General features: G+C 34.0%; 1 protein-coding gene across 9 annotated transcripts in view; it reads right to left on the bottom strand.

The window, feature by feature from the left end:
• Nucleotides 1-25244, bottom strand: part of LOC121373939 (von Willebrand factor A domain-containing protein 3B-like) — a 104510-nt gene that overhangs the window by 53951 nt on the left and 25315 nt on the right. For 6 of the 9 annotated variants that reach the window (XM_041500776.1, XM_041500774.1, XM_041500768.1 and 3 more), the window contains exons 9-18: nt 20785-20978; nt 19939-20093; nt 16115-16253; nt 15094-15324; nt 14283-14477; nt 12642-12775; nt 11749-11993; nt 9145-9186; nt 5596-5724; nt 2307-2345 (exon numbers count right to left, since the gene is read on the bottom strand). In XM_041500776.1, coding sequence (XP_041356710.1) covers nt 2307-2345; nt 5596-5724; nt 9145-9186; nt 11749-11993; nt 12642-12775; nt 14283-14477; nt 15094-15324; nt 16115-16253; nt 19939-20093; nt 20785-20978 — 1503 coding nt within the window. The remainder of the gene's footprint in view (nt 1-2306; nt 2346-5595; nt 5725-9144; nt 9187-11748; nt 11994-12641; nt 12776-14282; nt 14478-15093; nt 15325-16114; nt 16254-19938; nt 20094-20784; nt 20979-25244) is intronic. The other 3 variants (XM_041500769.1, XM_041500770.1, XM_041500772.1) reach the window with 3 other exon arrangements.

Here is a 25244-nt window from a genome sequence, read left to right as displayed (position 1 = left end):
TGAAGAGTATATTTATTACCTCAACCATTTGTTTCTTTAAGAACCTTCTATGTTCATTATTACTACATTTATACAACAATGATGTGATTAACTTTACATACTATTCTTAGTATTGCTATGTTCATTATTACTACATTTATACAACAATGATGTGATTAACTTTACATACTATTCTCAGTATTGCTATGTTCATTATTACTACATTTATATAACAATGATGTCATTAACTTTACATACTATTCTTAGTATTGCTATGACTTTGTATTTTATTCACAATCACAGATAATTAAAAAAAAGAGTTCTATTTATTCTGTAATGAATTGTATGAAAATAGCACATTATTGCGAATTTAAGAATAAAAATTGAGAGACCTAAATGCAAACACATTAAAGTATGTGATGTCATTAGGTATGCCTGCCAAATTGTGATGATGTCATATTTAGTACCGGCAAAGTCATTGGTTCGTAACCGTCAAATCGTCTGATAATATATTACTTTACACCAATGCATAATGTGAGAAATAGTAATTGTTATTTTCCTGGTTGTAAGTTTCCACTGGGGAAATAATAAGTTTTAATATAAAAGTATATATACAAATAAATAAAGTAGGCCTATAATAGCTATTCTGATTTTTTTTCACAACTATATGTATCAAGACTTCTTTTTTCATGACTATATGGTTTTACCTTTTAATTTATCACATTTAATTTGTAAACTCTGAAGTTGACTGATATATGACAATAAATAAAAGCTTTGATTCTACGAGTGCATATACTGTTCAGTAAATAAACTTTGTATTAAAATAATAATTAACAAGAGTAATGGTGAGGTACATAAGATACACCCGTCAGGAGTTTGATGGAAAACCATAGATATTAATGAATATGTTACGGGTATGATTCAATTCTAATTATGTGAAATTTTTGCAATGGGATGGATGAACATCTGGTAATGATATTGCTGCATTCTTTATCTTCATCATTATCTTTCATGTGAGGTTTGCATGCATGATGGATCTGTATGCAAGATATTGTATGGACAAGGATTTACTGTTATGTGCAGTAGACTGTGAAAAGTAGGTAAATCCAACCATTTTTTTTTACAACAGAAAAAATAATATTCCACCCAAACCAACTGCCACCACTGAATTAAAAAATCAATATATGTGGTACAACAAATATAAAACATTTAATGTTTTTTTTAAACATAATTATGATCTGGTTTAATTATAAACAATTTTAAATGTACACTACTGCATTAATATTAATATTTATTAATATAAATCGTCAGAAGAATATGTAACATTAGACATTTCATGTAAATATTAGATATTAAAGCTTTAATACATGCTAAAACAAATTTGATATTAATAAAAGAAAATACTTCCATATTAAACAGAATAACATACTGTTTACTAAACACATACATTAACAGTTGGTAGAATATATTAATCATATAAGCTTTATGTCACTACATAAAGTTCTGAAGAAAATTATATTTAACCATGTCTAGATATATAGCATTCAACAGATTATATAACATATAATTATTATAGGGATTAAATAATATGATACATGGTGATATATATATATACCTGGGTTATAGAATAACACATGTAGTATTTATCATTATACAAGTGCAGTATGTTTCAAAGTGGTCTTTGTGAAAAATGTTTTACATACATCACCATCATCGTATAAAAATAATACATTACCAACGTTAGCTATCTGAAGTATAAATTGCCCAACATTATTTAAAATACAAAACAGCAAACAATTAAATGTATGCATGTATGTATGATTTGGTATTAAAAAAACATTGACAAGTCATTTATTAATATTTAATTATTAAACTTAGTCTAAACTTAGTTTTAGTTAATAGTAATTCTTTTTTTGGTTTGAAAAACCAAAACAGTAACTATATTCTAGGTTACATATAATTTTAAATATAACACTTTCATAAATATCAAAGTTTTTGTTATGCTAATATGTTTTCCACCTAACAAAAAGAAAATAATCTCTAACTCAGATTTACATCTACAAGTTTTAATTGTCACCCATACTGTTTGTGAAGAATGAAAGACAAGTTAATAACACAACAATGAATAAAATAAAATAAAATGTTATGTTTCAGCACCCAGTTTGATATTACCAGACTTTATATATTAAGCATAAAAAACAATAGTTAAATATGCAGTGGAAGTATTTGCCAGAAAAGCTTTAAAGCATGCAATATATTCAAAACATACCAAGCTTATAAATATAATTAACATTATACAGACCCAGATACATACATGTGTTACTTACATTTAGCATCAGCTTCTAGGTGATAGCAGAACACTGTATCTACAAGGACCCAGTGTGACTTACAATTTTATTTTAAATTTAATTTCTTGTCTAAATGATATCAGATCTAAAAATTAATTTTGTTCTCTCACCATTAATAACATGCATGTACGTCATTAAGCAAACAATATTTTGTCCATAGGATTCAAAGGTTAAAATATGTTTTGGTTAACAACACTGCTAGAGCACATTGATTTATTAATCTTCGGTTATTGGATGTTAAATATTTGGTTAATAGTCTTAGAGAAGAAACCCGGCACATTTTTCCATTAGTAGCAAGGGATCTTTTATATGTACCATCTGACAGACAGTCTAGCACATATCATATGGCCTTTGATATAACAGATGTGGTGCAATCGTGGAACAAGAAATAGCAGGGCCGTAGCTAGCATTTTTTGTTGGGGGGTGGGGGGCAACTGAGTAGTTAAGTCTAAAACTCCTTAAATGGTTAAGAAGAGAATTTTCTTTAAGTTTCTATAATTGTTTCCAGATTTTTTCTTACCCCCCCCCCCCCCCCCCCCCCAACTAGCTATGGCCCTGAATAGCCTCATTGGCCCACTGAAGCGGATTGATCCTAGACAGACTGCCACAGCTAGGTGAGCACTTTACTGCTGGGCTACGTCCTACCCCTGAGTCATTTCAAATGCACTAAATTGCTGGAAGATTTATGCTAGTGATATTTTGACTGGTTGAAAGAAAGGTATGATCTATAATATGTTAATAACGCTGTGCATCCACATGACACACTGATTGTGAAGAATCATTTTGAAAGAAAGAAATGTTTTATTTAACGACGCACTCAACACATTTTATTTTACAGTTATATGGCGTCAGACATATGGTTAAGGACCACACAGATTTTGAGAGGAAACCCGCTGTCGCCACTTCATGGGCTACTCTTTCCGATTAGCAGCAAGGGATCTTTTATTTGCACTTCCCACAGGCAGGATAGCACAAACCATGGCCTTTGTTGAACCAGTTATGGATCACTGGTCAGTGCAAGTGGTTTACACCTACCCATTGAGCCTTGCGGAGCACTCACTCAGGGTTTGGAGTCGGTATCTAGATTAAAAATCCCATGCCTCAACTGGGATCCGAACCCAGTGCCTACCAGCCTGTTGACCGATGGCCTAACCACGACGTGACCGATGGCCTAACCACGATGCCACTGAGGCCGGTGAATCATTTTGAATTCATCAATCTGTTGGCAGCAACAGGGATTTGATTGGCTGAATAAAAAATATACCTGGATACAGGACAACATACACATGTACTACTGGCTAGTTCAGAACATGCAGGGCTTGAATTTAATGACAGCACTGACAACAATTGCGGTCGTTGAGATATAAATTGCCGTAGGTAGAGAGAAAGAAAGAAAGAAATGGTTTATTTAATGACACACTCAACACATTTTATTTACGGTTATATGGCATCAGACATATGGTTAAGGACCACACAGATATTGAGAGAGGAAACCCGCTGTCGCCACTTCATGGGCTACTCTTTTCGATTGGCAGCAAGGGATCTTTTATATGCACCATCCCACAGACAGGATAGTACATACCATGGCTTTTGTTACAACAGTTGTGGAGCACCGGCTGGAACAAGCAATAGCCCAATGGGTCCACCAATGGGGATCGATCCTGGACCGACCACACATTAAGTGAACGCTACGTCTCACCCCATATGGCGTCAGATATATGGTTATATGGACCACACAGATATTAAGAGAGGAAACCCGATGTTGCCAGTTCATGGGCTACTCTTTCGATTAGCAGCAAGGGATCTTTTATATGCACCATCTCACACGGTAGTACATACCATGGCGGTTGATATATCAGTCATGGTGCACTGGCTGGAACAAGAAATAGCCCAATGGACCCACCGACAGGGATCGATCCCAGACCAACCGTGCATTGAGCGAGCGCTTTACCACTGGGATATGTCCATCCATCCCCCCCCCCCCCGTAGGTAGAGAGAATCACTGATGGCACATGGCAAAATGTATACACCTGGTGTACATTATCTGCCAATATTTAACATTTACACATTTGAAATATATCTACATACAGCAAAATAGCCTTTCAGTCATGTTTACTTGCTGAAAATGTCACAAAATTGCCATAGGCAGGCTCAAAATTGCCACTGGTGGCCTGTTTCACCGATGGCAATTCTTTTTAAAATTGCCGTGGGAGACAAATTCTTAAGTTTGAGCTGAGACTGGATTGTTGAATATACATGCGAGATCTGATTTCAGTCAGACTCAATTAGTTTGATACTGTTAGTGCCACAAGTAAAACTTCAAAATGCAAAGAAAACCACAAACTTAGTTACTCATAGAAATATTAATTTATTATAAACTAAAGTCAGAACTAATTCTACCATAATTATAATGTAGAATTTTTGGTGATAGATGAAGCTCTTCTAAAACTGAAATTATAAAGTTCAACATGATCTCTTAAAGGAAAGGAATGTGCATTTACCACGCTGGCACACAGAATATAAAGCTGTGCTCATTAGAAAACAATACTATTAAATGACTAGATATAAAACAAACCAAATCTTCAGCTAGTACTACCAGTATATATATATATATATATATATACACACACACACACATACATACATATATACATTGGCCCCTGTCCAGGACAGATTGCCCAGATAACTGAGGTGTGTACCCAGGACAATGTGCTTGGACTGCATATGTTGCTTAATATGTTTTTTAATTGCATGTGCATACACAACATGCATTGCCTCAAACAGGCATCTTTAAATGTGACACATGCCTTGTTGTTCACAAAACCTAAATGCTAGTGCATGTTACTGTTAATGGTATGAAAGAATGTTTAATGACACCACAGCACGAACAAACACATCAGCTATTGGTTGTCAAACAAATGCAAGTACATGTACAGTGAAAACCTTCAAAGACAGACCCTTAGTAAACAAGATGTTTTTCTAGTTCCCTTTTTAAATATCAATACAGACAGAACCTTTCTAAATCAGATACCTCTTGAAACTGGACCTTTTACTTGGTCCTGTAGATGTCCGGTTCAGAGAGGTTTCATTGAATATGAATATGAATATGATTTACATTAAAACAAAAACAAATATATATTATTATGTAAAAAAAAACACAGTGTAAAGAGCAGTGAAAAAATACTAATATCACAAGTAAGTATACTTTAAAATTTTGTGTAGAAATATCAAAACATTTTTAAAAACAACAGGATTTAAGGCTACTTACGTTCTTGCAATTTTTGCTGTCGTTGGGCCTGAGTCTGGAAAAGCTGTTTGGTTTCTGGAAGCAGCCATTCACTGGAAGTGAAACGACCGCTGCTGTTGAGGGTTCGAAGAAGACTGGTTTTAGTGTGACCTGACAAGTGAAATATGAACATGTCAGTTTCCTTTCAGAATACTATAGTAGTTAGTTGGAAATCTACGGATAAACAGGCCCAAATCTAGTCAGCAAAATGACCATTTTCTTTGCCAAAATTTTGGCACAAGTTGCCAAGTTATTAGCAGTAGTGACAAGTCGAAGTTGCTGTAATATTTTTGACCTGATCAGATTTCAGAAACAAAATCACACAATAGACGTCAAGACCCCAACTTGTTTAGTGTTATAACTCATTTGACACGTTGTCGGTCCATGATTTTACATTGACACATGTAGCGCCATTTTCAGTGACCAGTCAAGTGTTGTTAATTCTTAGCCACATTCATTTCAGTAATGACAGAAAGTAAGTTTGTTTTGTTTAATGACACCACTAGAGCACATTGATTTATTAACCATCGGCTATTGGATTTCAAACATTTGGTAATTTTGACATATACATGTAGTCGCTACATTTTTCCATTAGTAGCAAAGGATCTCTTACATGCACCATCCAATAGACAGGATAGCACATACCACAACCTTTGATATACCAGTCGTGGTTCACCAGCTGGAGTGAGAAATAGCCCATTGGGTCCACCAATGGGGATCAATCCGAGACCAACCACACATCAAGTGAATGCTTTAACACTGGGCTACATCCAATCCTGCCAGAAAGTAATAATTACTACTTTCATGTTAACATAACAACTCATTATCAACTACTTAATAATATCATGTTTTTAACACTGGGCTACATCCCATCCTGCCAGAAAGTAATAATTACTACTTTCATGTTAACATAACAACTCATTATCAACTACTTAATAATATCATGTTTTTAACACTGGGCTACATCCCATCCTGCCAGAAAGTAATAATTACTACTTTCATGTTAACATAACAACTCATTATCAACTACTTAATAATATCATGTTTTTAACACTGGGCTACATCCCATCCTGCCAGAAAGTAATAATTACTACTTTCATGTTAACATAACAACTCATTATCAACTACTTAATAATATCATGTTTTTAACACTGGGCTACATCCCATCCTGCCAGAAAGTAATAATTACTACTTTCATGTTAACATAACAACTCATTATCAACTACTTAATAATATCATGTTTTTAACACTGGGCTACATCCCATCCTGCCAGAAAGTAATAATTACTACTTTCATGTTAACATAACAACTCATTATCAACTACTTAATAATATCATGTTTTTAACACTGGGCTACATCCCATCCTGCCAGAAAGTAATAATTACTACTTTCATGTTAACATAACAACTCATTATCAACTACTTAATAATATCATGTTTTTAACACTGGGCTACATCCCATCCTGCCAGAAAGTAATAATTACTACTTTCATTTTAACATAACAACTCATTATCAACTATTTAATAATATCACGTTTTAAAAAAAAAACATACAATGATTTTGTTTAAATTATTACATGAAGTAGTAGTATTTTATACTGAAATATGATTTAAACCAAGTGTATAGTTTGTAATTTTCCGAATGAATGTGGAATATGTTTACTTCGCCTATTTCTATAACACGTCTGCCCTTTCTTCTGGGAAGGGAGAAGTCACTTATACTTTTTTAAATCTAGATTAGGGCCTGATTAAAAGTAATCATAAAGTCCTAGAAAACCATGTTGTCCTATCCATATACCTGTCCCCACTCCTCACATCCAAATACCTCATGACCATCATTTAAATAGGAGATCCACCATGTTAGTAGTGTATAACCATTTTATTTTACTTTGTCAGTTTCATTCATGTTTGAATGAGTTTGAACAATTCTTACCACTTAGATGACTTATCCCAAACAACTTTTTTGTTTTTGTTGAGCTGTGCTGTATAAACCAAGCAAAACGTGTTTTATTTCTAAAATATACATAATAATTTTTTTTTATATAATTACAAACTTTATGCTCTTATAATATATACATGTACATGTACCTGATTCTGATTACTGAGGTCACACAAAAAACTGAATTTTACCCTTCAGAAAATGATATTGTTACAGAAAATGGGATGTCATTACGCATTTAACAGGTCATGAAAAGGACATTAGAAACCAATTTATGAATATTTTCAATTAAATCAGTTAAATTTTGTTGTTTGCAGTTTTAAGAATTTTTTGTGATTTATGAATGTGTAACAGTCACAAATTTAGTATATACTTGACAGGTCCTAATCTAGAATTGAAAAAGTAGGAGAAGTGACTTCTCCCTTCCCAGAATAAAGGATAGAAGTTTGATAAAAAAAATAAAAAAATAGGTGAAGTGAACCTTTATCGATACATTTCATCAATTTCTGCATTCAATCGGAAAAATTAAGAAATTTACACTCGGGTTCTAATCATAATATTTCTATATAAAATACTACTTCCGGTAATAAAATTTAAACAAAACAGTTTTATGTTTCCTTAAAAACGTGATATTATTAAGTAGTAATAATGTGCCGTTATGTTAAAATTAAAGTATTAATTAGGATTTTCTGGCAGTACTGAAATGAATGTGGCCAAGGATTAACAACACTTGACTGGTCACTGCACATGGCATGACATGCATCACTTTGGAAAACAATAGCCCGGTTTACGGGTGTATCTGAATAATGTCAACATTAGACTCCCAACATGAATTTAATCTCTTTACAATAGAAACTGGTATGGGTATTAACATTTGTTGGTTGATTTTGATAATAAATTGAACAAGGTAAAAAACATTTCACAAATCAATTGTGCATTACAGACTTTTACAGTGCGCCTGTGCAGAAACCATTTTCCGTTAATAGGCCGGTTCAGGAATACTGGAGGATACAGTCTTGCACCAAAGTGAAAACACCGTCTGACATACGGCGACAAGGTGCCAAGTGAGCTATGACAATAAACAAGTCAGGGTCTCGACATCTGTTGAGTATTTCGTTTTTCAACTCGGATTAGTTCCAGAATATTATGACGACTTCGACTTCTCATTTCTGCTAATAACTCGGCAACATGCTCGAGCTGACTTTCAGCAAAACATTTTTTTATTTTGCCTGCAAGATTAAAACCTGATTGCTGCAGTATTTTATATAATTTGTGACTATTATTCAATAATAAATTCACAAGAAAAAAAAGGATAAAAATCTTATATGCTACTTTCTGTCAAGTTAGGATTTATATGGAAATACAAAATTAATATGATGCTATTCGAAATTTTAATTTACCCTTATGGAAAACCAAGATACTGTTACAGAAGTAAATTAAGTGGCCAAACTATAATGCTGGATAAGGTGACCTCAAAGATCCTCAAGTAAGTAATAACCCTTTGATGTGCACAGAACTAGGTGAGCAAAGTGACACCACAAAACATCAAAGTGCAAACACAAAGATAAGAGAGATGTTATATCAACAGTTTACCTTGCACTAAAGGTTTAGGTTTACTCTTTTTCTTGGAAGAAGCTATAGGAGAAGAAAGAGTTAAGAATAAATGGAAATAATGACAGCACAAGCATGCAGCAGTTACAAGATACAGTGGACTCTATGTAAACCGATTTCAAGGGGGACTGATAAAATGTGATATTATACACAATGCCAATTTAGATAGATTTAACTCAAGCTATTTTTACAGTGTGAGTAATTTTATTTATGTGTCTATATCCAAACTAGGTTCAGGCACGATATTTTCATCAAAAGGGGCTCTGTCAGTTTACACAGAAATCTGAATTACATAGATGCCAGTTTGGACAGAATCTATTGTATAATATATTTTATGAAAAAAAAGGAGAAAAAAAAACAAAGCAAGAAAGAAAAGAAAAAACCAATCTATGTCTAAATGACATCGATACAGGTACATTTATGTTTGTATGCATGACACCAAATGGTAAAATAATATACATGGAACATTTTGTTTCCAAAATCTTGATTAAAAATTGATTAGCAACTACTGTTTAATGTTTTAAAAGTGTGTAGTGATCTCTGAAATTTGCTTAGCAAATCATGACACAATACTGAACAAAATGTTCACTGATAGAGATGTTTCTCTGCAACAAATGGCAGCATGGTAGTAAAAAACAAATCTGATGCTCAGTCACATTCTGTCTTGTACATGTGTTGCCATCAACAAAACATGACAACATATTTCATTGACCACTGTACTGAATTAGTTAGCTTTGGCAAGGGACAAGAAGTGTGTCTTGTTAGAGAAATATACCATTCTGCATTCTGAGAGTGCTGCTAAAGCAATACATGTCCCCTACCGAGCCCAACAAATGTTCACATCTCTTAAGTCAAACTTGATCTGTAACAGTACGTTATAAAGCTATCCACAAAAGTTCAGCTCAATATTTTGAGGCATTGCAAAAAAACAATCAGGAAAATAAATTGTCTAATCTCCTAAGTTCAAGGGCTATAACAAAATGGGTAATCGTTAAGAAAGTAAAACATGATCTCTAACAGTACATGATATGGCTATATAAAAAATTTGGAAATCTATAAGTGGACGGATGGACAGACAGACGGACAGACAGAAGGATGGAGATGAAACCTATAGTTCCCTCTGGTTGGAGCGGTAGGGGAGACCAAGTGCATGCTGTTAAGAAATATGTTTGGGGGTTTTTAATTTAAATAATCAAATGTATTAGTATAAGAAGTCTTTATCAGAAAAAAAAAGTAAATGCAAATTTCAGATGAAGCATATTTTAAGAAAGATGGTACAGAAAGTTAATGAGAAAATAAACTAAAACCAAATCCCAGATAAAGCACATTTTTAGAAGCATAATACAAAATTTTAATCTAATGCATTTTTACAAAGATGAAAGCATCAGAAAATAAGCTTGAAGTAAATCCTAAAGCACATTTTAAGAAAGACAGCACAAAAAGTAATATGATATATTTTACAATAATGAAAACATCAGGACATAAGCTTAGAAAGAGCAAAGCAGATATTTGCAGGGTCTCTAGCATGATTCAATGGACATCGTTTAAAGTGGCAGACCCTTGTTTTTAAACACTACAACATATTTTTAACTATTACAGATGTTTTTGATAATTTAAATTAGAAGAACTTACATTTTATTATTTAGAATATTCATTTTCATACACATGATAGGTTCTGGTCATCCAGGTTTTTGTAATACCCCAAAATGCATTTTTTATAATTCCAAAAACGCACATTCATCTGACAAGTTATGGTTATCGAGAGAAGCTCTAGTTATTTTTGACGGTATTTCACCCATTTAAACATCACAGATTTTAGGCAATAAGAGGTAGGTACAACACAAATGGACATGATAACACTTACAGGTAATAAGAGGTAGGTACAACACAAATGGACATGATAACACTTACAGGTAATAAGAGGTAGGTACAACACAAATGGACATGATAACACTTACAGGTAATAAGAGGTAGGTACAACACAAATGGACATGATAACACTTACAGGTAATAAGAGGTAGGTACAACACAAATGGACATGATAACACTTACAGGTAATAAGAGGTTACAGGTAATAAGAGGTAGGTACAACACAAATGGACATGACAACACTTACAGGTAATAAGAGGTAGGTACAACACAAATGGACATGACAACACTTACAGGTAATAAGAGGTAGGTACAACACAAATGGACATGACAACACTTACAGGTAATAAGAGGTAGGTACAACACAAATGGACATGACAACACTTACAGGTAATAAGAGGTAGGTACAACACAAATGGACATGACAACACTTACAGGTAATAAGAGGTAGGTACAACACAAATGGACATGACAACACTTACAGGTAATAAGAGGTAGGTACAACACAAATGGACATGACAACACTTACAGGTAATAAGAGGTAGGTACAACACAAATGGACATGACAACACTTACAGGTAATAAGAGGTAGGTACAACACAAATGGACATGACAACACTTACAGGTAATAAGAGGTAGGTACAACACAAATGGACATGACAACACTTACAGGTAATAAGAGGCAGGTACAACACAAATAGACATGATAATACTTACAGGCAATGAGAGGCCGGTGATGTCTGTGACGGGCCGAGTGTGGTCTTACACTTGTCCTCCTTTCTGAAGAGCTACGTCGGAATCCATGTGACGAGGAGGGTCTTGGGGGAGGGGTGGGAATGTGACGAGGCCCCTGAGGAGGGGCACTCTGTGGACGAGAGATGGGTGAGTTGGGGCGGTACAGGTCTGTGGGTTCCAGCGCTGGCACTGCAGATACCCGATCACCATCCGACAGTGTGTGGTCTCTGGACAAAGAAAACATTAAAGTTTATTTAATAGTATGGACACTGTAAATAATATTTATTTTTCACACAGTTTATTAAACTAATTATTATTGCATATATAAACCCACATACTAAAATAAAATGACATGACCAGTATCAAAGGGCTGACAGTATGTGGTCTCTGGACAAAGAAAACAGTAGAGGTTACTTTGGTAGTATTATATGGACACTGTAAATAATATTTATTTTTAAACAGTTTATCAAACTCGTTATTATTGCATACATAAACCCATGTACTAAAATAAAATGACATGACCAGTATTAAAGAAAGACAGAAAGTAGAAAATAATGTCTCGACCCAGCTACTGTGCTTATAACCAAGGAGATATACAATGCAAATCTGGTCAGCAGTGATAATTACAAAGTTAAAATTTTATATTTTAACTAGCAAAATATGAAAAACACTATTGATATTTCAGTTTGGACTGTGGAAATATTGGATATTGTTAAAGGCAAACACCTTTTCCCATATTAAGATACAGAAAAAATAACAAAACAGAAAAATAAATGATTCATACTTGAACATTTTGAGTCTATTTGCAATGAGCAAATGCCAGAATTATCAGCCAATTTATGCATCAAAATCTAACTTAAGAGCCTAGAACTAACTTGCTGCATTTCTTGAGAGCATCAATTTCCCGTCTCCACGCCATCGCTGAACATTCATCTCTTAGTTTAGCCAGCTGGTCGAGGTTCTCCAGACCCTGTTTTATCTCCTTGTGCAGCAAATAGATGTCTTCACTCTGAAAACAATAACAACATTCATGACTTCCAACTGATGAGGACAGGATGTGATTAATTCACTAGCTTGATGCAGTCAGTCTAGGATTGATCCCTTCAAGTGGGCCCATTCGGCTATTTCTCGTTCCAGCCAGTGCACCACGACTGGTATATCAAAAGCTGTGGTATGTGCTATCATGTCTTTGGGATGGTGCATATAAAAGATCCCTTGCAACTAATGAAAAAAGGTAGGGGTTTTCTCTCTAAGACTATATGTCAGAATTATAAAATGTTCGACATCCAGTAGCTTATGATTAATAAATCAACGTGCTCTAGTGGTGTTGTTAAACAAAACACACTGTAACTCTAACTGATGACACAATAAAATAAATCCAGCTCTAGTATTGGCTCCCACCCAGATGATTTTTAAACGGCTCCAAAAAAAAGGTATATATAAGGCCACTACACTAACTTTTCTCTGACTAAACACTGTCCTGGGCCCCATTCCACAAAGTGATCTTAGCCCTAAGATCACCTTAAGTGAATAACTATCTTATGCACTTAAGGTGATCTTAGCACTAAAATCACTTTGTGGAACGTGGTCCTGAACAGACAGTCCAGATAGCTGAGGCATCTGCCCAGGACAACATGCTTGAACTTTTAAGTGGATATAAGCACGAAAATGAAGTTAAAATAAATAAGAGCTTTAAACTGAATATCTTAACAAGTGCATCACAGAGGCCTGCTATCATAAACATTTCCAAATAAAATTGCAAAACACTTAATATTCAAAAATAAAATAATGACGCATTCTGAGAGTATTGTTAAATTAAAAGCAATACACGTTCCCTACCAGACCCAGCATATTTTTATATCTCCTATGTTCAAGGGCCATATGTCTGTCAAAAATGAACAAATCCCCACGAAAGATAAACTCTAACTCTACATGTTATAACCGGCTTCGGTGGCGTCCTGGCAGGCCATCGGTCTACAGGCTGGTAGGTACTGGATTCGGATCCCAGTCGAGGCATGGGATTTTTAATCCAGATACCAACTCCAAACCCTGAGTGAGTGCTCCGCAAGGCTCAGTGGGTAGGTGTACACCACTTGCACCGACCAGTGATCCATAACTAGTTCAACAAAGGCCATGGTTTGTGCTATCCTGCCTGTGGGAAGCGCAGATAAAAGATCCCTTGCTGCTAATCGGAAGAGTAGCCCATGTAGTGGCGACAGCGGGTTTCCTCTTAGAATCTGTGTGGTCCTTAACCATATGTCTGATGCCATATAACCGTAAATAAAATGTGTTGAGTGCGTCGTTAAATAAAACATTTCTTTCTTTCTTTCTACATGTTATAATCAAAATATCAGCTCATTGTGAAAACAAATGTCTGAAAAAACATATGTGGGACAGATGGGACAAACAGAAAGATGATGGAGACAGAGAGAGAGAGGCAAAAACTATGGTCCCCTCCAGTTGGACCAGTAATAAATATACAATGAAGTTCCTGTAATTAGTACTATAAAATCTACCTCGTAAGTTTCTGGTTGATCATCTGTTGGCTCATTATCATCTCCATCCTCGGAGTAGCTGTGATAGCGGCCCCCGGTGACACGTGCCAGCTCAAACAGGAAGCGGTTGGCCTCAATGTCATTGCAGTTAAAAGATATTGCATGGATTGGAACCTTGTTGCGCATCTGAACTTGGGCTAAGATGGACTTTGGTGGCTGAAAACAGAAGAAAACATCTATTATGTAATACGTAAGGTTTCAGCAATGCCAGATTTAGTCATCAATGATTTTCTGATGGGACTTGGCTTTGAACTGGCTATAGTACAGAATTCTTACCCCTTGACAGAATTCAAAAGTCTCTAATATTGTTGAGCTTGTACTTAGATGGGTTATATTTAAACCTTTGATTTAGTTAATGCTAAGGATTAATGCTATGTAATGCCAAAATATGTGAAACAGATTATCACTAGAAAATGTGAAAGGAGAGTTACAACCTGAGATGTGCAGTTTGAATGTCAAAAACGATTACCAATAGAAGAAGCTGTCAGACTTTAAAAAATACACAGAAAGGTGAACTAAACTGAGAACATTAATAAATGTCTGCACAGATTTTATCAATAAAACAATTAATGCATTAAGGGCCATACCTAGACTAAAATAACTTGAGGGAGAGACAGTAACCAAATCAGGGATCTCTCTAGTTAAACAAACAAATGCAATTCTAAAACAAAAACTAAACTAAAAAGGATTTGTTTTTCATATTTTATTCCCCCCTCCCCCACCGCCCCCACTCTACTATATATGGTTCTGGCATTAGATGCAATTATCGTACCTGATCTGGTCTTCCATCAGTGAGCAGGTATATTGCCTCTGTCTGTGGGTCACTCATTGCCTGCTGGATGGCGGCGTACGTGTTGGTGGATCCCCAGCACGACAGACCCTGCACCCAGGCCCATGCTTCCTGCAGGTTACTCTCATTGATGTGCACCAGTCGGTCTCGCCACACCGTCGACTTGGAATTGAAACTCACCAGGTTGAATTTAGCTTTATGGCGAAGTTGTTCCTGCAAGATAACGAAGAGTGATTAATATTACTTTTGAACAAGTTTAAATGAGAAATTATTAATGACCAAATATTAAATAAGTAAACCAGATAGGCTAAGTGTTTGCTAGTGTGCATGTCTCATATAAAATAGGTTATTAATTGAATATTCGTTATTACTTAAGGCACACAAAGGTATAGATTATGTAAAAATTAAAAAGACAGATGCTACTCTTTCATTGTTATATGCACTTTTCCAATGATAGAAAAGCAAATACCAACAATTTATATTGACTACATAATGAAAAAACCCCCCACTACAACCAAAGAAACACTGGGCTAAATTTACAAAGCCTGTTTATGTCTTACATATACATTTACAATGCTTAAACACCTGCATTTTTTTATTATTTTTTTTTTTTTAGCACTTTATTCACACTACAAATCTATTTTGCTTGATATTCTATGTATTAACTTTGTTCTGAATATTTATTGTAGTCTTTCTTCCGGTTTCACTTTATCTGCACTGTTAATTTGTCTTGCTTGATGTTTTGTGTATTTACTTTGTTTCAAATATTTGTAGTAATAGTACTTGCCTATAATGTTATAATATTTGTAATTAGGAAAGGGCCTCGTAAGTTGAATAACTTGTGCCCAATCCTTCAGTATATTATATGCAATAAAATATATTTCAAACAAACCTGCATTTAATAAAAATGGGCTTCATAAATTTGGCCCATTGCTTCTACAACCTAACACATCCAAAACAAAAAGAAAGATTCACATTTTATATAATAAATATTTGTGTTTACCTGCATGAGAACAAAGAGCTTGTCCTTGACGAACTGAATGCTGGGTTGCATGGATGCTGAGGTGTCAATGAGGATGTAGATCTGGTCTTCTATGATGCTCCCAAACAGAGCCCTGCTGCCTTGCTGTAGCCAGTCGGCTCTGAAAGTAAATCAAACCATGTATGTAAAACAAAATAAAAACATTACATTTTATTTGTTCTGCATACAGTAAAAACTGAATGAAATTTGTTCTTAAATAAAAAAAATCCACAACGATAGCTAATCCAACAATGTGCATAATTGAATCAGCTGATTAGTGTGCGTGTGTGTGTGTATGTGTGTGTGTATATATGTGTGTCTGTGTGTGTGTGTGTGTGTGTGTGTGTGTTTGTTGTTGTTATTTTTTGTTTTGTTTTTTACCAAAGTACATGTACCATAATTGTCAACTTGCTATATAATAGTACATCTATTGTTTCATTATTTAGTGTTATATATCATATCATCAGCAGAAATATATCATGGGGAAACAACACTGCATATGTCACAAACAGGCCCTGTATTTATATACTAAAATATATTGATTTGGTGCACTAAACTATAAAGAAGAAATAGAATCCTGCTTGCAAAAAGGTTTCATGAACCATGCTCAAAACCAACTCCTGCAAAATCATTAACAGGGCTCGAACTTAACGATGGCACCGATGGCAATTGCCGTCGTTGAGATATAAATTGCCGTAGGTAGAGACCATCACCGATGGCACTTTTCTGCTATTGGTAAAGCTCCTCAACAATGTCAAAATATATACACCTGGTGTACATTGTCTGCCAATATTTAACATTTGCATATTTTAAATATGTCTACATAGAGCAAAGACATAGAGTCATGTTTATTTGTCACTTTAAAAAAAAATTGACATAGCCAGGCTAACAATAGCCATTGGTGGGACGTTTCACCTATGGCAATTCTTAAGTTTGATCCCTGCATTAATAATTTGAATGGGCCTCCACAACCAATCTATTAGTTTTATAATTCAACAGTATAACATGGGATTGTTTTTAAAAATACTATTAGCAGGAAAACCAAAACAATTACAGCTTTGACTATATCCCGATCAATGGTGCAAACTAAATACTGGTAAATATAAACACTTTTCATAGTAAAGTAAGGTAATTTCAACAGAAAAGAACATTACGTTTCTATATTTAACCTGTGATTTCGTAACACCAGACATCCGATTATGTCCTACCTAAATTAAGCATTATTAAATCTAACCCAGTTGCATTAATTACTAATGAAAATCTATATTAACAGAGTGGACATTTACTAATAACATAACTAACTTTGTAGAAAATATTAGTTCTATCCTAATACTTTAGTTATAAATTCGGCAAAACTAAAATGTAAATCCAGAAGAAAGCATAAAGAATTTATCAAACTGCATGCCTCTGTGGCAAGTTACATGCCATGTGCATTTTTTGTTTTACATATATTAAGTATAACTAAATGCTCAAAAGAGTGACCTATAATATAAGCAGTAGCTTGTGAAAAAGCAAAGATTCTAAATTATGTTACTTATTTGAAAGTAATCAAATAAGCATCCACTATATTCGGGATCAAATCCACAAACAGTATATTGACAAAAAAACTTAAATAGTAAAATTGAAAAAAGCATGAAAAAGATAATTCTAGTGTTTTGCATGGTCAAAAGATGTATTTTACAACAGTTATTATAGAGTATTTTATACAAAACTTTTAAAAATATTTGTTGGGTTCCTAAGTGGATTTAACCATATAAAAAAAAGAGTATTTTAGTGACCATCAGTAAACACGAGTGTAGATGACTAATAGGAAGGAAGGAAATGTTTTATTTAATGACGCACTCAACACATTTTATTTATGGTTATATGGCATCGGACATATGGTTATGGACCACACAGATATTGAGAGAGGAAACCCGCTGTCGCCACTTTAAGGGCTACTCTTTTCAATTAGCAGCAAGGGATCTTTTATATGCACCATCCCACAGATGGGATAGTACATACCACGGCCTTTGTTACACCAGTTATGGAGCACTGGCTGGAACGAGAAATAGCCCAATGGGTCCACTGACGGGGATCGATCCTAAACTGACCACGCATCAAGCGAACGCTTTACCACTGGGCTACGTCCCGCCCCTATGACTAATAGATGCTGGCAACTGACTGTTATAAGGCATTAATTTGTCTCCTATACTAACTTCAGCTCTCAAATTGTGCCTCATGTCTTCACAAGCACTATTTGTTAGTGTAACTATTTTGCCTTCAGTGAGTTCTAATTGTGAAAAATCTGTCTTACTTCTTGTTAACGGAAGGTAAAAACAGTCTGTCCATTTTCCGACTCTCTAGTTTTGAAAGCCTTAATTGAACAAAGAAGGTTATTAGTCTAGGACAGGTTTTTCAATGAACACGACACAATAAAAAATTTTTTTAAACTAACACACATAGACATTTAAAAAAAAAAAAATCTGTATGTTTTATATTAATATTTCATTATCAGAACTCTAGACTGAAAACAAAATGGTGTCAGTTTTTTAATATTAAATATATATTCTTAAATATTTTCTAGCTCATGGTTGATACATCATTTATTTTAATGGACATAATTTAGGGCAAGGGTCATGGAGTTTAACATTCAGAACAAGCTGTTTTGCACATGCCTGTCATGGGCACACATTTTGACTTTTGCAAGCTCTGTAATCCAAGACAGAAATAATTTAGGTCCATTGGATGTCTTTTACAGATAACTTTGATTGCAAGGTATGTTACTAATTATAACTGTATCATGTGCACAAAATTATGGTTTGAATATACATGTATCTAGATTATTGGATGTATATATACATGTACAGTGAAACCTCTAAAAACCGGACCCTCAATAAACCGGAATTCCCTCAAAACTAGACATTTATCTTGGTCCCTTTTAATAATCAGTACAGAACTTAACCTCTCTAAACCAGATACATGTACCTCTTAAAACCGGACATTTATTTGATCCTGAGGTTGTCCGGTTTAGAGGGGTTTCACTGTACTACCAAAATCTATTGCAGTGCTCTACACTCATTTTACATGTTCTTCATTATACTTTTAGAAGTCAATTATTATTATTAAAAAAATTACTAATATTCTAACTTAAAAATGTGTTACCAGTTTCATATTAATAAATAATGTTACTTGTATTTAAATAGTAATACAATGTATCAACTTTCTAAAATTAATATATTTATTTTATAAGTTAGTATTGTTGAATTGATAAATGACTGACTGACTGACTGAATGACTGAATGAATGAATGAATGAATAAATGAAAAGACGGACATGCCAATGAACGAATATCAACTATTTATGAACACACTAGAATTAAAAAATATATATATTTGGGATATATTTAAAGAAAACAAATGAAATAATGAATATAACCAAAATCAGTGTAGAGAACTGATAAAAAGCATTATAATAACAACAGTTAAAAAGCACATATTTTTAATGACTAACAATAATGATGCAGACATCAATTGAAATAATGGCAAATCTCCTTCAAAAATATTATCCAACATTTTAACAGCAGACAACTACATAGAGATAATAATCACTTAACCTATAAGTATCACAATTTTATCAGAATTACCTTTTGACTGGATATATACGAAACATGATGTCAGAACATAAATATATATTGAAATCACTGAATAGTTATATCCCTGTTGTGTCTTTATGCAAATGATTAATCAGCTTACAGGAATAGTAAACTGTAAGGTACAGAAGATATGCAACAGAAGAACATGTTATAAACATATTATGACAATCACCTTTGCTGTATCTTATTAAGAGCGACCTCCATCTTCTTTTCGTAGGAGCGGTGAACCTCCGGGGTAACTTGGACGTGAACTACACTTCCGTCCTTCCAGTGGACCACAGGGAACTGTTCACAGTATCGAGCGTGAACCAGCTTAGGACGTGGGATCTAAACAAAAAACAACTAATTAGTACAATTAGACAACTAGTCTTGCTGATGTACTGGTAAAATCAGACCCTTATCTTGCCAATGAAATAAACATTTTCTTTGCTGAGATTTGGTTGAAGTCACTGAGTTACTGGCAGGAGTGAGAAATCAAAGTGATATATCATGGCTGCTGTCATGTAAAAGCAAGTAAAATACAACATACCGGTAATTTAGTATTATCTAGTTTAATATTCCATATTCTGATGCCTAATATATTGACCGCGATAATTCTGAATAAAAAATAATATTGGTAGTAAATCTTAACACAGAGATGAATTTTACTTGTAGAATGCCTGAAATTGCATTTCAGGACATCTAGTATTAAAACATTTATAGGGGAGCATACCCTCGAACCCCCCTAGAAATTTCTTTGTGCCTTCGATCTTAATCAGCCCCCCCCCCCCCCCCCCCAAGTATTTACAGTGAAACCCCTTTAAACCGGACACCCTCGGGACCAAGTAAAACATCCGGTTTTAAGTTTTAAGATGTATCCGGTTTAGAGAGGTTCTTTTCTGCACAGATATTTAAAAAGGGACCATGAAAAACATCCCGTTTTGAGGGAATTCTGTTTTACAGAGGGTCCGGTTTTGAGAGGTTTCACTGTGTACATGCTTCCTCCGTGCCTGACAGACTATAACATAAAGCAGCTCACAGCATTTGTCTGTGTGTCTTGTGGAGGTGGGTCCATCAATTCGACCACCCCGTCCTGGTGTTTGAAGGCGACCCCGGCCAGCACGTGGTACAGACCGAGTCTCTGAGCTGACAGTCCGTACTTCTCCAGCCACTCTCGCGAGCTCAGGCACGCCTCCGTCTTCTCGCGCTGCTGGGGAGTCTCTGTTTTCAGAACTACAAAGTAAAAGTGAACAACACAATGAAATATTTCAGCTTACTATATTTTTTTTCTACAACAAAATCTTAACTATTAATTCATTTTTTTTAATTGACTAGATTTGTGGTTCTTTTAAGAGCAGAATATGATGCTTGAGTGCTAAATCTGAAATAGTTATATATTAAAATACACTAAATCAATAACTACCATTAACATAATCAAATATTTATGATACAGTACTTTAAATGCCTTACAGAATAAAATTTCTCTTCGTATGAATTTAAAATAAAAACAAAAATGAACAACAATTTTTAGAAGACCCAGGAGGTACTATAAAAATTATTTCAGTGATTCTCCTTATTAAAACATCTCTGACTAAATACACTGCTAACAATGAGAAAAAGTTCAAATTTGACCAAACTCTGTACCTGCTGACACATACCACATGAACCTTACATACACAGAAAAGTATGCGATTTACTTAAGAAAATCCAAGCCAGGCAAGTGACAGAATAATGGCACAAATGCAACCACACATTTGACGCTAATAGCGCTAGAAACATTAACATGGCAATGTCATTCAGGTTTTGCCAAAATGAATGAGCTGAAGTGTTTTGTCAATATGTATATTCCACCAAGTACTAGCTAGCATTCTAAGCATGTTGGTATTGCAATAAATCAAGTAGGGTAGACACAAACAAATTTCAGTGTGTTGATCCAGAAAACAAAGACAGGTATGTAAACCAGTTCTTATTCTAAATCACCAAAATATGCATTAAAATGAATAAAATATCATTAAATCTGTTCCCCACCATTACTAGTATTATAAGAGATAGTGGTAAGCATTTATAATGATTTTATTTACAATCAGAGCAGATAATCCTTTTCAGTTACGCTTTGATTCATAACAATTTTAGATTGTATAGATTTTTTTATAGACTTTTTGCACAAATATGTAAAAGAACTGACAAAATATTGACATCACAAATTCTACAAATACCTTCTCTTTTGTGTCTTCAGAGTGTTATTTCAAAATTAAAACACTTGTCATTTTACGTGGGGAGGGGAGTGGGGTAGAGAAATACCCAAGAAATATAGTGCAAAGAAAAGTCATTTTAATTACAACTTATATTTTAAATAAAAATTTCTTTTTTCTTTAAATATTAACAAACTACTGATGGAACTTATTGTACTGTTATAAACAAAAGAGGCGTATGAGAAACAAGCTGGTTACTGAATTGATGACTGTTAAGTATATAATATGTACAATAGAAATCATTTAACTTGAAACCTAAAATCACATTATTAACCTAAATATATTTAGTATAAAGATCACTGCATTTAGTGCATCTTAGGAAGAATATCTATGAACTGTCCTGACACAGATAGAATTGATACATTCTGAAGAAAAAGGTGCAGTCTTGCAACAATACAGAGATGCATTAGAAAAGCTGACACCCCCCCCCCCCCCCCAAACTAAATGAAGTTTTAATTGAGTTGTTTAAACCAGATCAATTCTAAATTCACAGTTTGGTAATAAATACTAAAGTTGGAACCAAATTGTAAACAACTACAATAAATTGCTCTCCTGTTTATTTTTAGTTAGATTTGACCCACATTTTGTCCAGATAGAAATCTTGAAAACCCCCATTATAATGACACAGATTCCACATACTAGATGATAACTATATCACCTATGTGGACTTCACTGAGATTGCATAGTGCAAAAAGCATGTAATTTTTGCCGGCTGCCATTTTGTCTTTTTATGGAATACTCTCAAAGAGGGGTTAAAGGATATGACTTAATGATAATCTAACAACATCATAACATATTATGATATAAAAGCAAATGTGATGATGTCATATTAATTTTTTTTTTAAGAAGTTTGTTGACACCACTAGAGCACATTGCTTTCATATTAATTATGTCACATACTTTGGAGGTTTTCACCCATCTTGTGATCGCAGCGAAGTCGATATTGGTGAAATCATTACAGTCTCATATGTGGAATCTACGTCACTGTAATATAGCCACAATTTGTGTCTGGACAAAATTTTGGGGAAATGTAATGGTAATTAAAGGTAGGAGAGTAATTTATCGAAATTGTTAACAATTTGGTTCAGACTTTAGAAAAACAAATTTTAATTTGGCACGTATGTTCTGTCAGTCCCATACAGATCTTGTTTTAACAGAATCCACCACCCAGCTGTTTAAATCTCTCTTGTTTATTGTTGTCACAACCAGTTCACATGTTTGTTTTTTTAACCAGAAAATGTACCCTCAACCAACATACACATACAAAGGTTGCAATGAAGATTGAATTGCACTGCACTGCATTGTACCGGTATTATATATAATCAATACCGGTAACAATTATTTATAACCTTATGTTTTAGCAGTTGTAAATAAAAATAAAATTGATAAGAATTACTTTACTGGTAATTAGACAAAATAATACACTGAGTTATTACCTTGATTATATAGAAGAGGAATATAGATATCATCATTAATTAATATTAAAGTGCATATAGTGATGTATAAAATAATGTACTGGCAATAAAAGCACAAGAAGAATATACTTGCAATAGATTTACAAATATATTGTATTAAATACACCAGTGTGCATAAATAAAGAAAAGATAAAACACCAAAATTTACCAATGGTAACATTATTTCAATATTTGTACAATAATGTACACATTTGTGTTTAAATAAAGTCATAGAATAGAAATTGCAGCATAAATAGACTAAGAAAATAAATTAAAAACAACCAACTCACCAATTGTAATATAATTTCCGTGTAAGCAAATGAAAGAAAGACAACACTTTATGTGAGTAGTTTGTCAGTCTATACATGTGCGATGACAGTTTATGCAAGGCATTGTATTTGTGTTGCTGTTGATACATCAATAGTCATTAACAATTAATACCTCAGTGATCTCTGTACTTCTATCTAAATGCATTAATTAATAGTAAGAAAATCTTAATGGAAATGCTATATACAGCATGTATACTGAGAACAAAAAAATTAGTCCCCAACAGGAAAAATACAGCATCAACAGCAGAATAAAATGTTTAACAAGAGTACTGCTAGGGTACATGATACACCCGTCAGGAGTTTGATGGAAAACCATAGATATTAATGAATATGTTACGGGTATGATTCAATCCTAATTATGTGAATATAGACAAACTATTTTATTTATTTGTACCACAGTGACCTAATAGTTGTATGTGACACACCACCATCCCAAGTTGTTCCTACATGTGAGGTTTGATGGTCCTGTATACATCTGTATGCAAGATATGATCCGGACAAGGATTTACTGTTATGTGCAGTAGACCATGAAAAATAGGTCACAGTGACCTAGTAATAGTATGCAACATACCACCATCCCAGAAGCAGTTAACAGATGGATGTACGGAGGGACGGATGTATGGACAGACGGACAATGCCATACCATAATACGATCCATCATAGACAGGCATATAAAACCACCACTATTATAATTATAGTGTTATTAATTAACACATATATATATATATATACAATCTTACTATCAAGCCATTATAAAATAAATCATCAATTCTCTTTTTTCACATTTGATTTTTCATTAATTTATTTTAATTTCATTTGTGTATTTACAGGTAAATCCAGTTAAAGGAGCTGGTTTTTGGATCCGACACCAATATAGTTTGCTAAAAACATGAACGTTTTTATTTATCATTTCATTTTCATTTACCTAAATACTTGAACAGCCTAATGCACGTCTATTGGAAGGAAGAAAATGTTTTATTTAATGATGCACTCAACACATTTTATTTATGATTATATGGCATCAAACATATGGTTAAGGACCACACAGATATTGAGAGAGGAAAGCCGCTGTCACCACTTCATGGGCTATTCTTTTTCGATTAGCAGCAAGGGATCTTTTATATGCACCATCCCAGACAGGATAGTACATACCATGACCTTTATTATACCAGTTGTGAAGCATTGGCTGGAAAGAGAATGACAATATTCATAATTCTCCATGGGTCAAGGAAGCTTCTCACGAAATTTAGTTGGGAATGGTCTAATAGTTGTGAAGAAATTATAGTTTATATGTAGGACCCAACAATAAAGGAATGCTTAAGCAAGGCTTTTGGACTGGTATGCATATTCAACGATATATAATGCACATTATTGCTTAATATCAAAACAACAAGTATATTATTATATTTAATTAATAAAATGGTTAAATGTGAGGGCTATTATATATAATGGGCACAGCCATTT

The sequence above is a fragment of the Gigantopelta aegis genome, chromosome 6, assembly GCF_016097555.1.
Source record: "Gigantopelta aegis isolate Gae_Host chromosome 6, Gae_host_genome, whole genome shotgun sequence".
Taxonomy (NCBI): Eukaryota; Metazoa; Mollusca; class Gastropoda; order Neomphalida; family Peltospiridae; genus Gigantopelta; species Gigantopelta aegis.
This window is presented reverse-complemented; position numbering and strand designations above follow the sequence as displayed.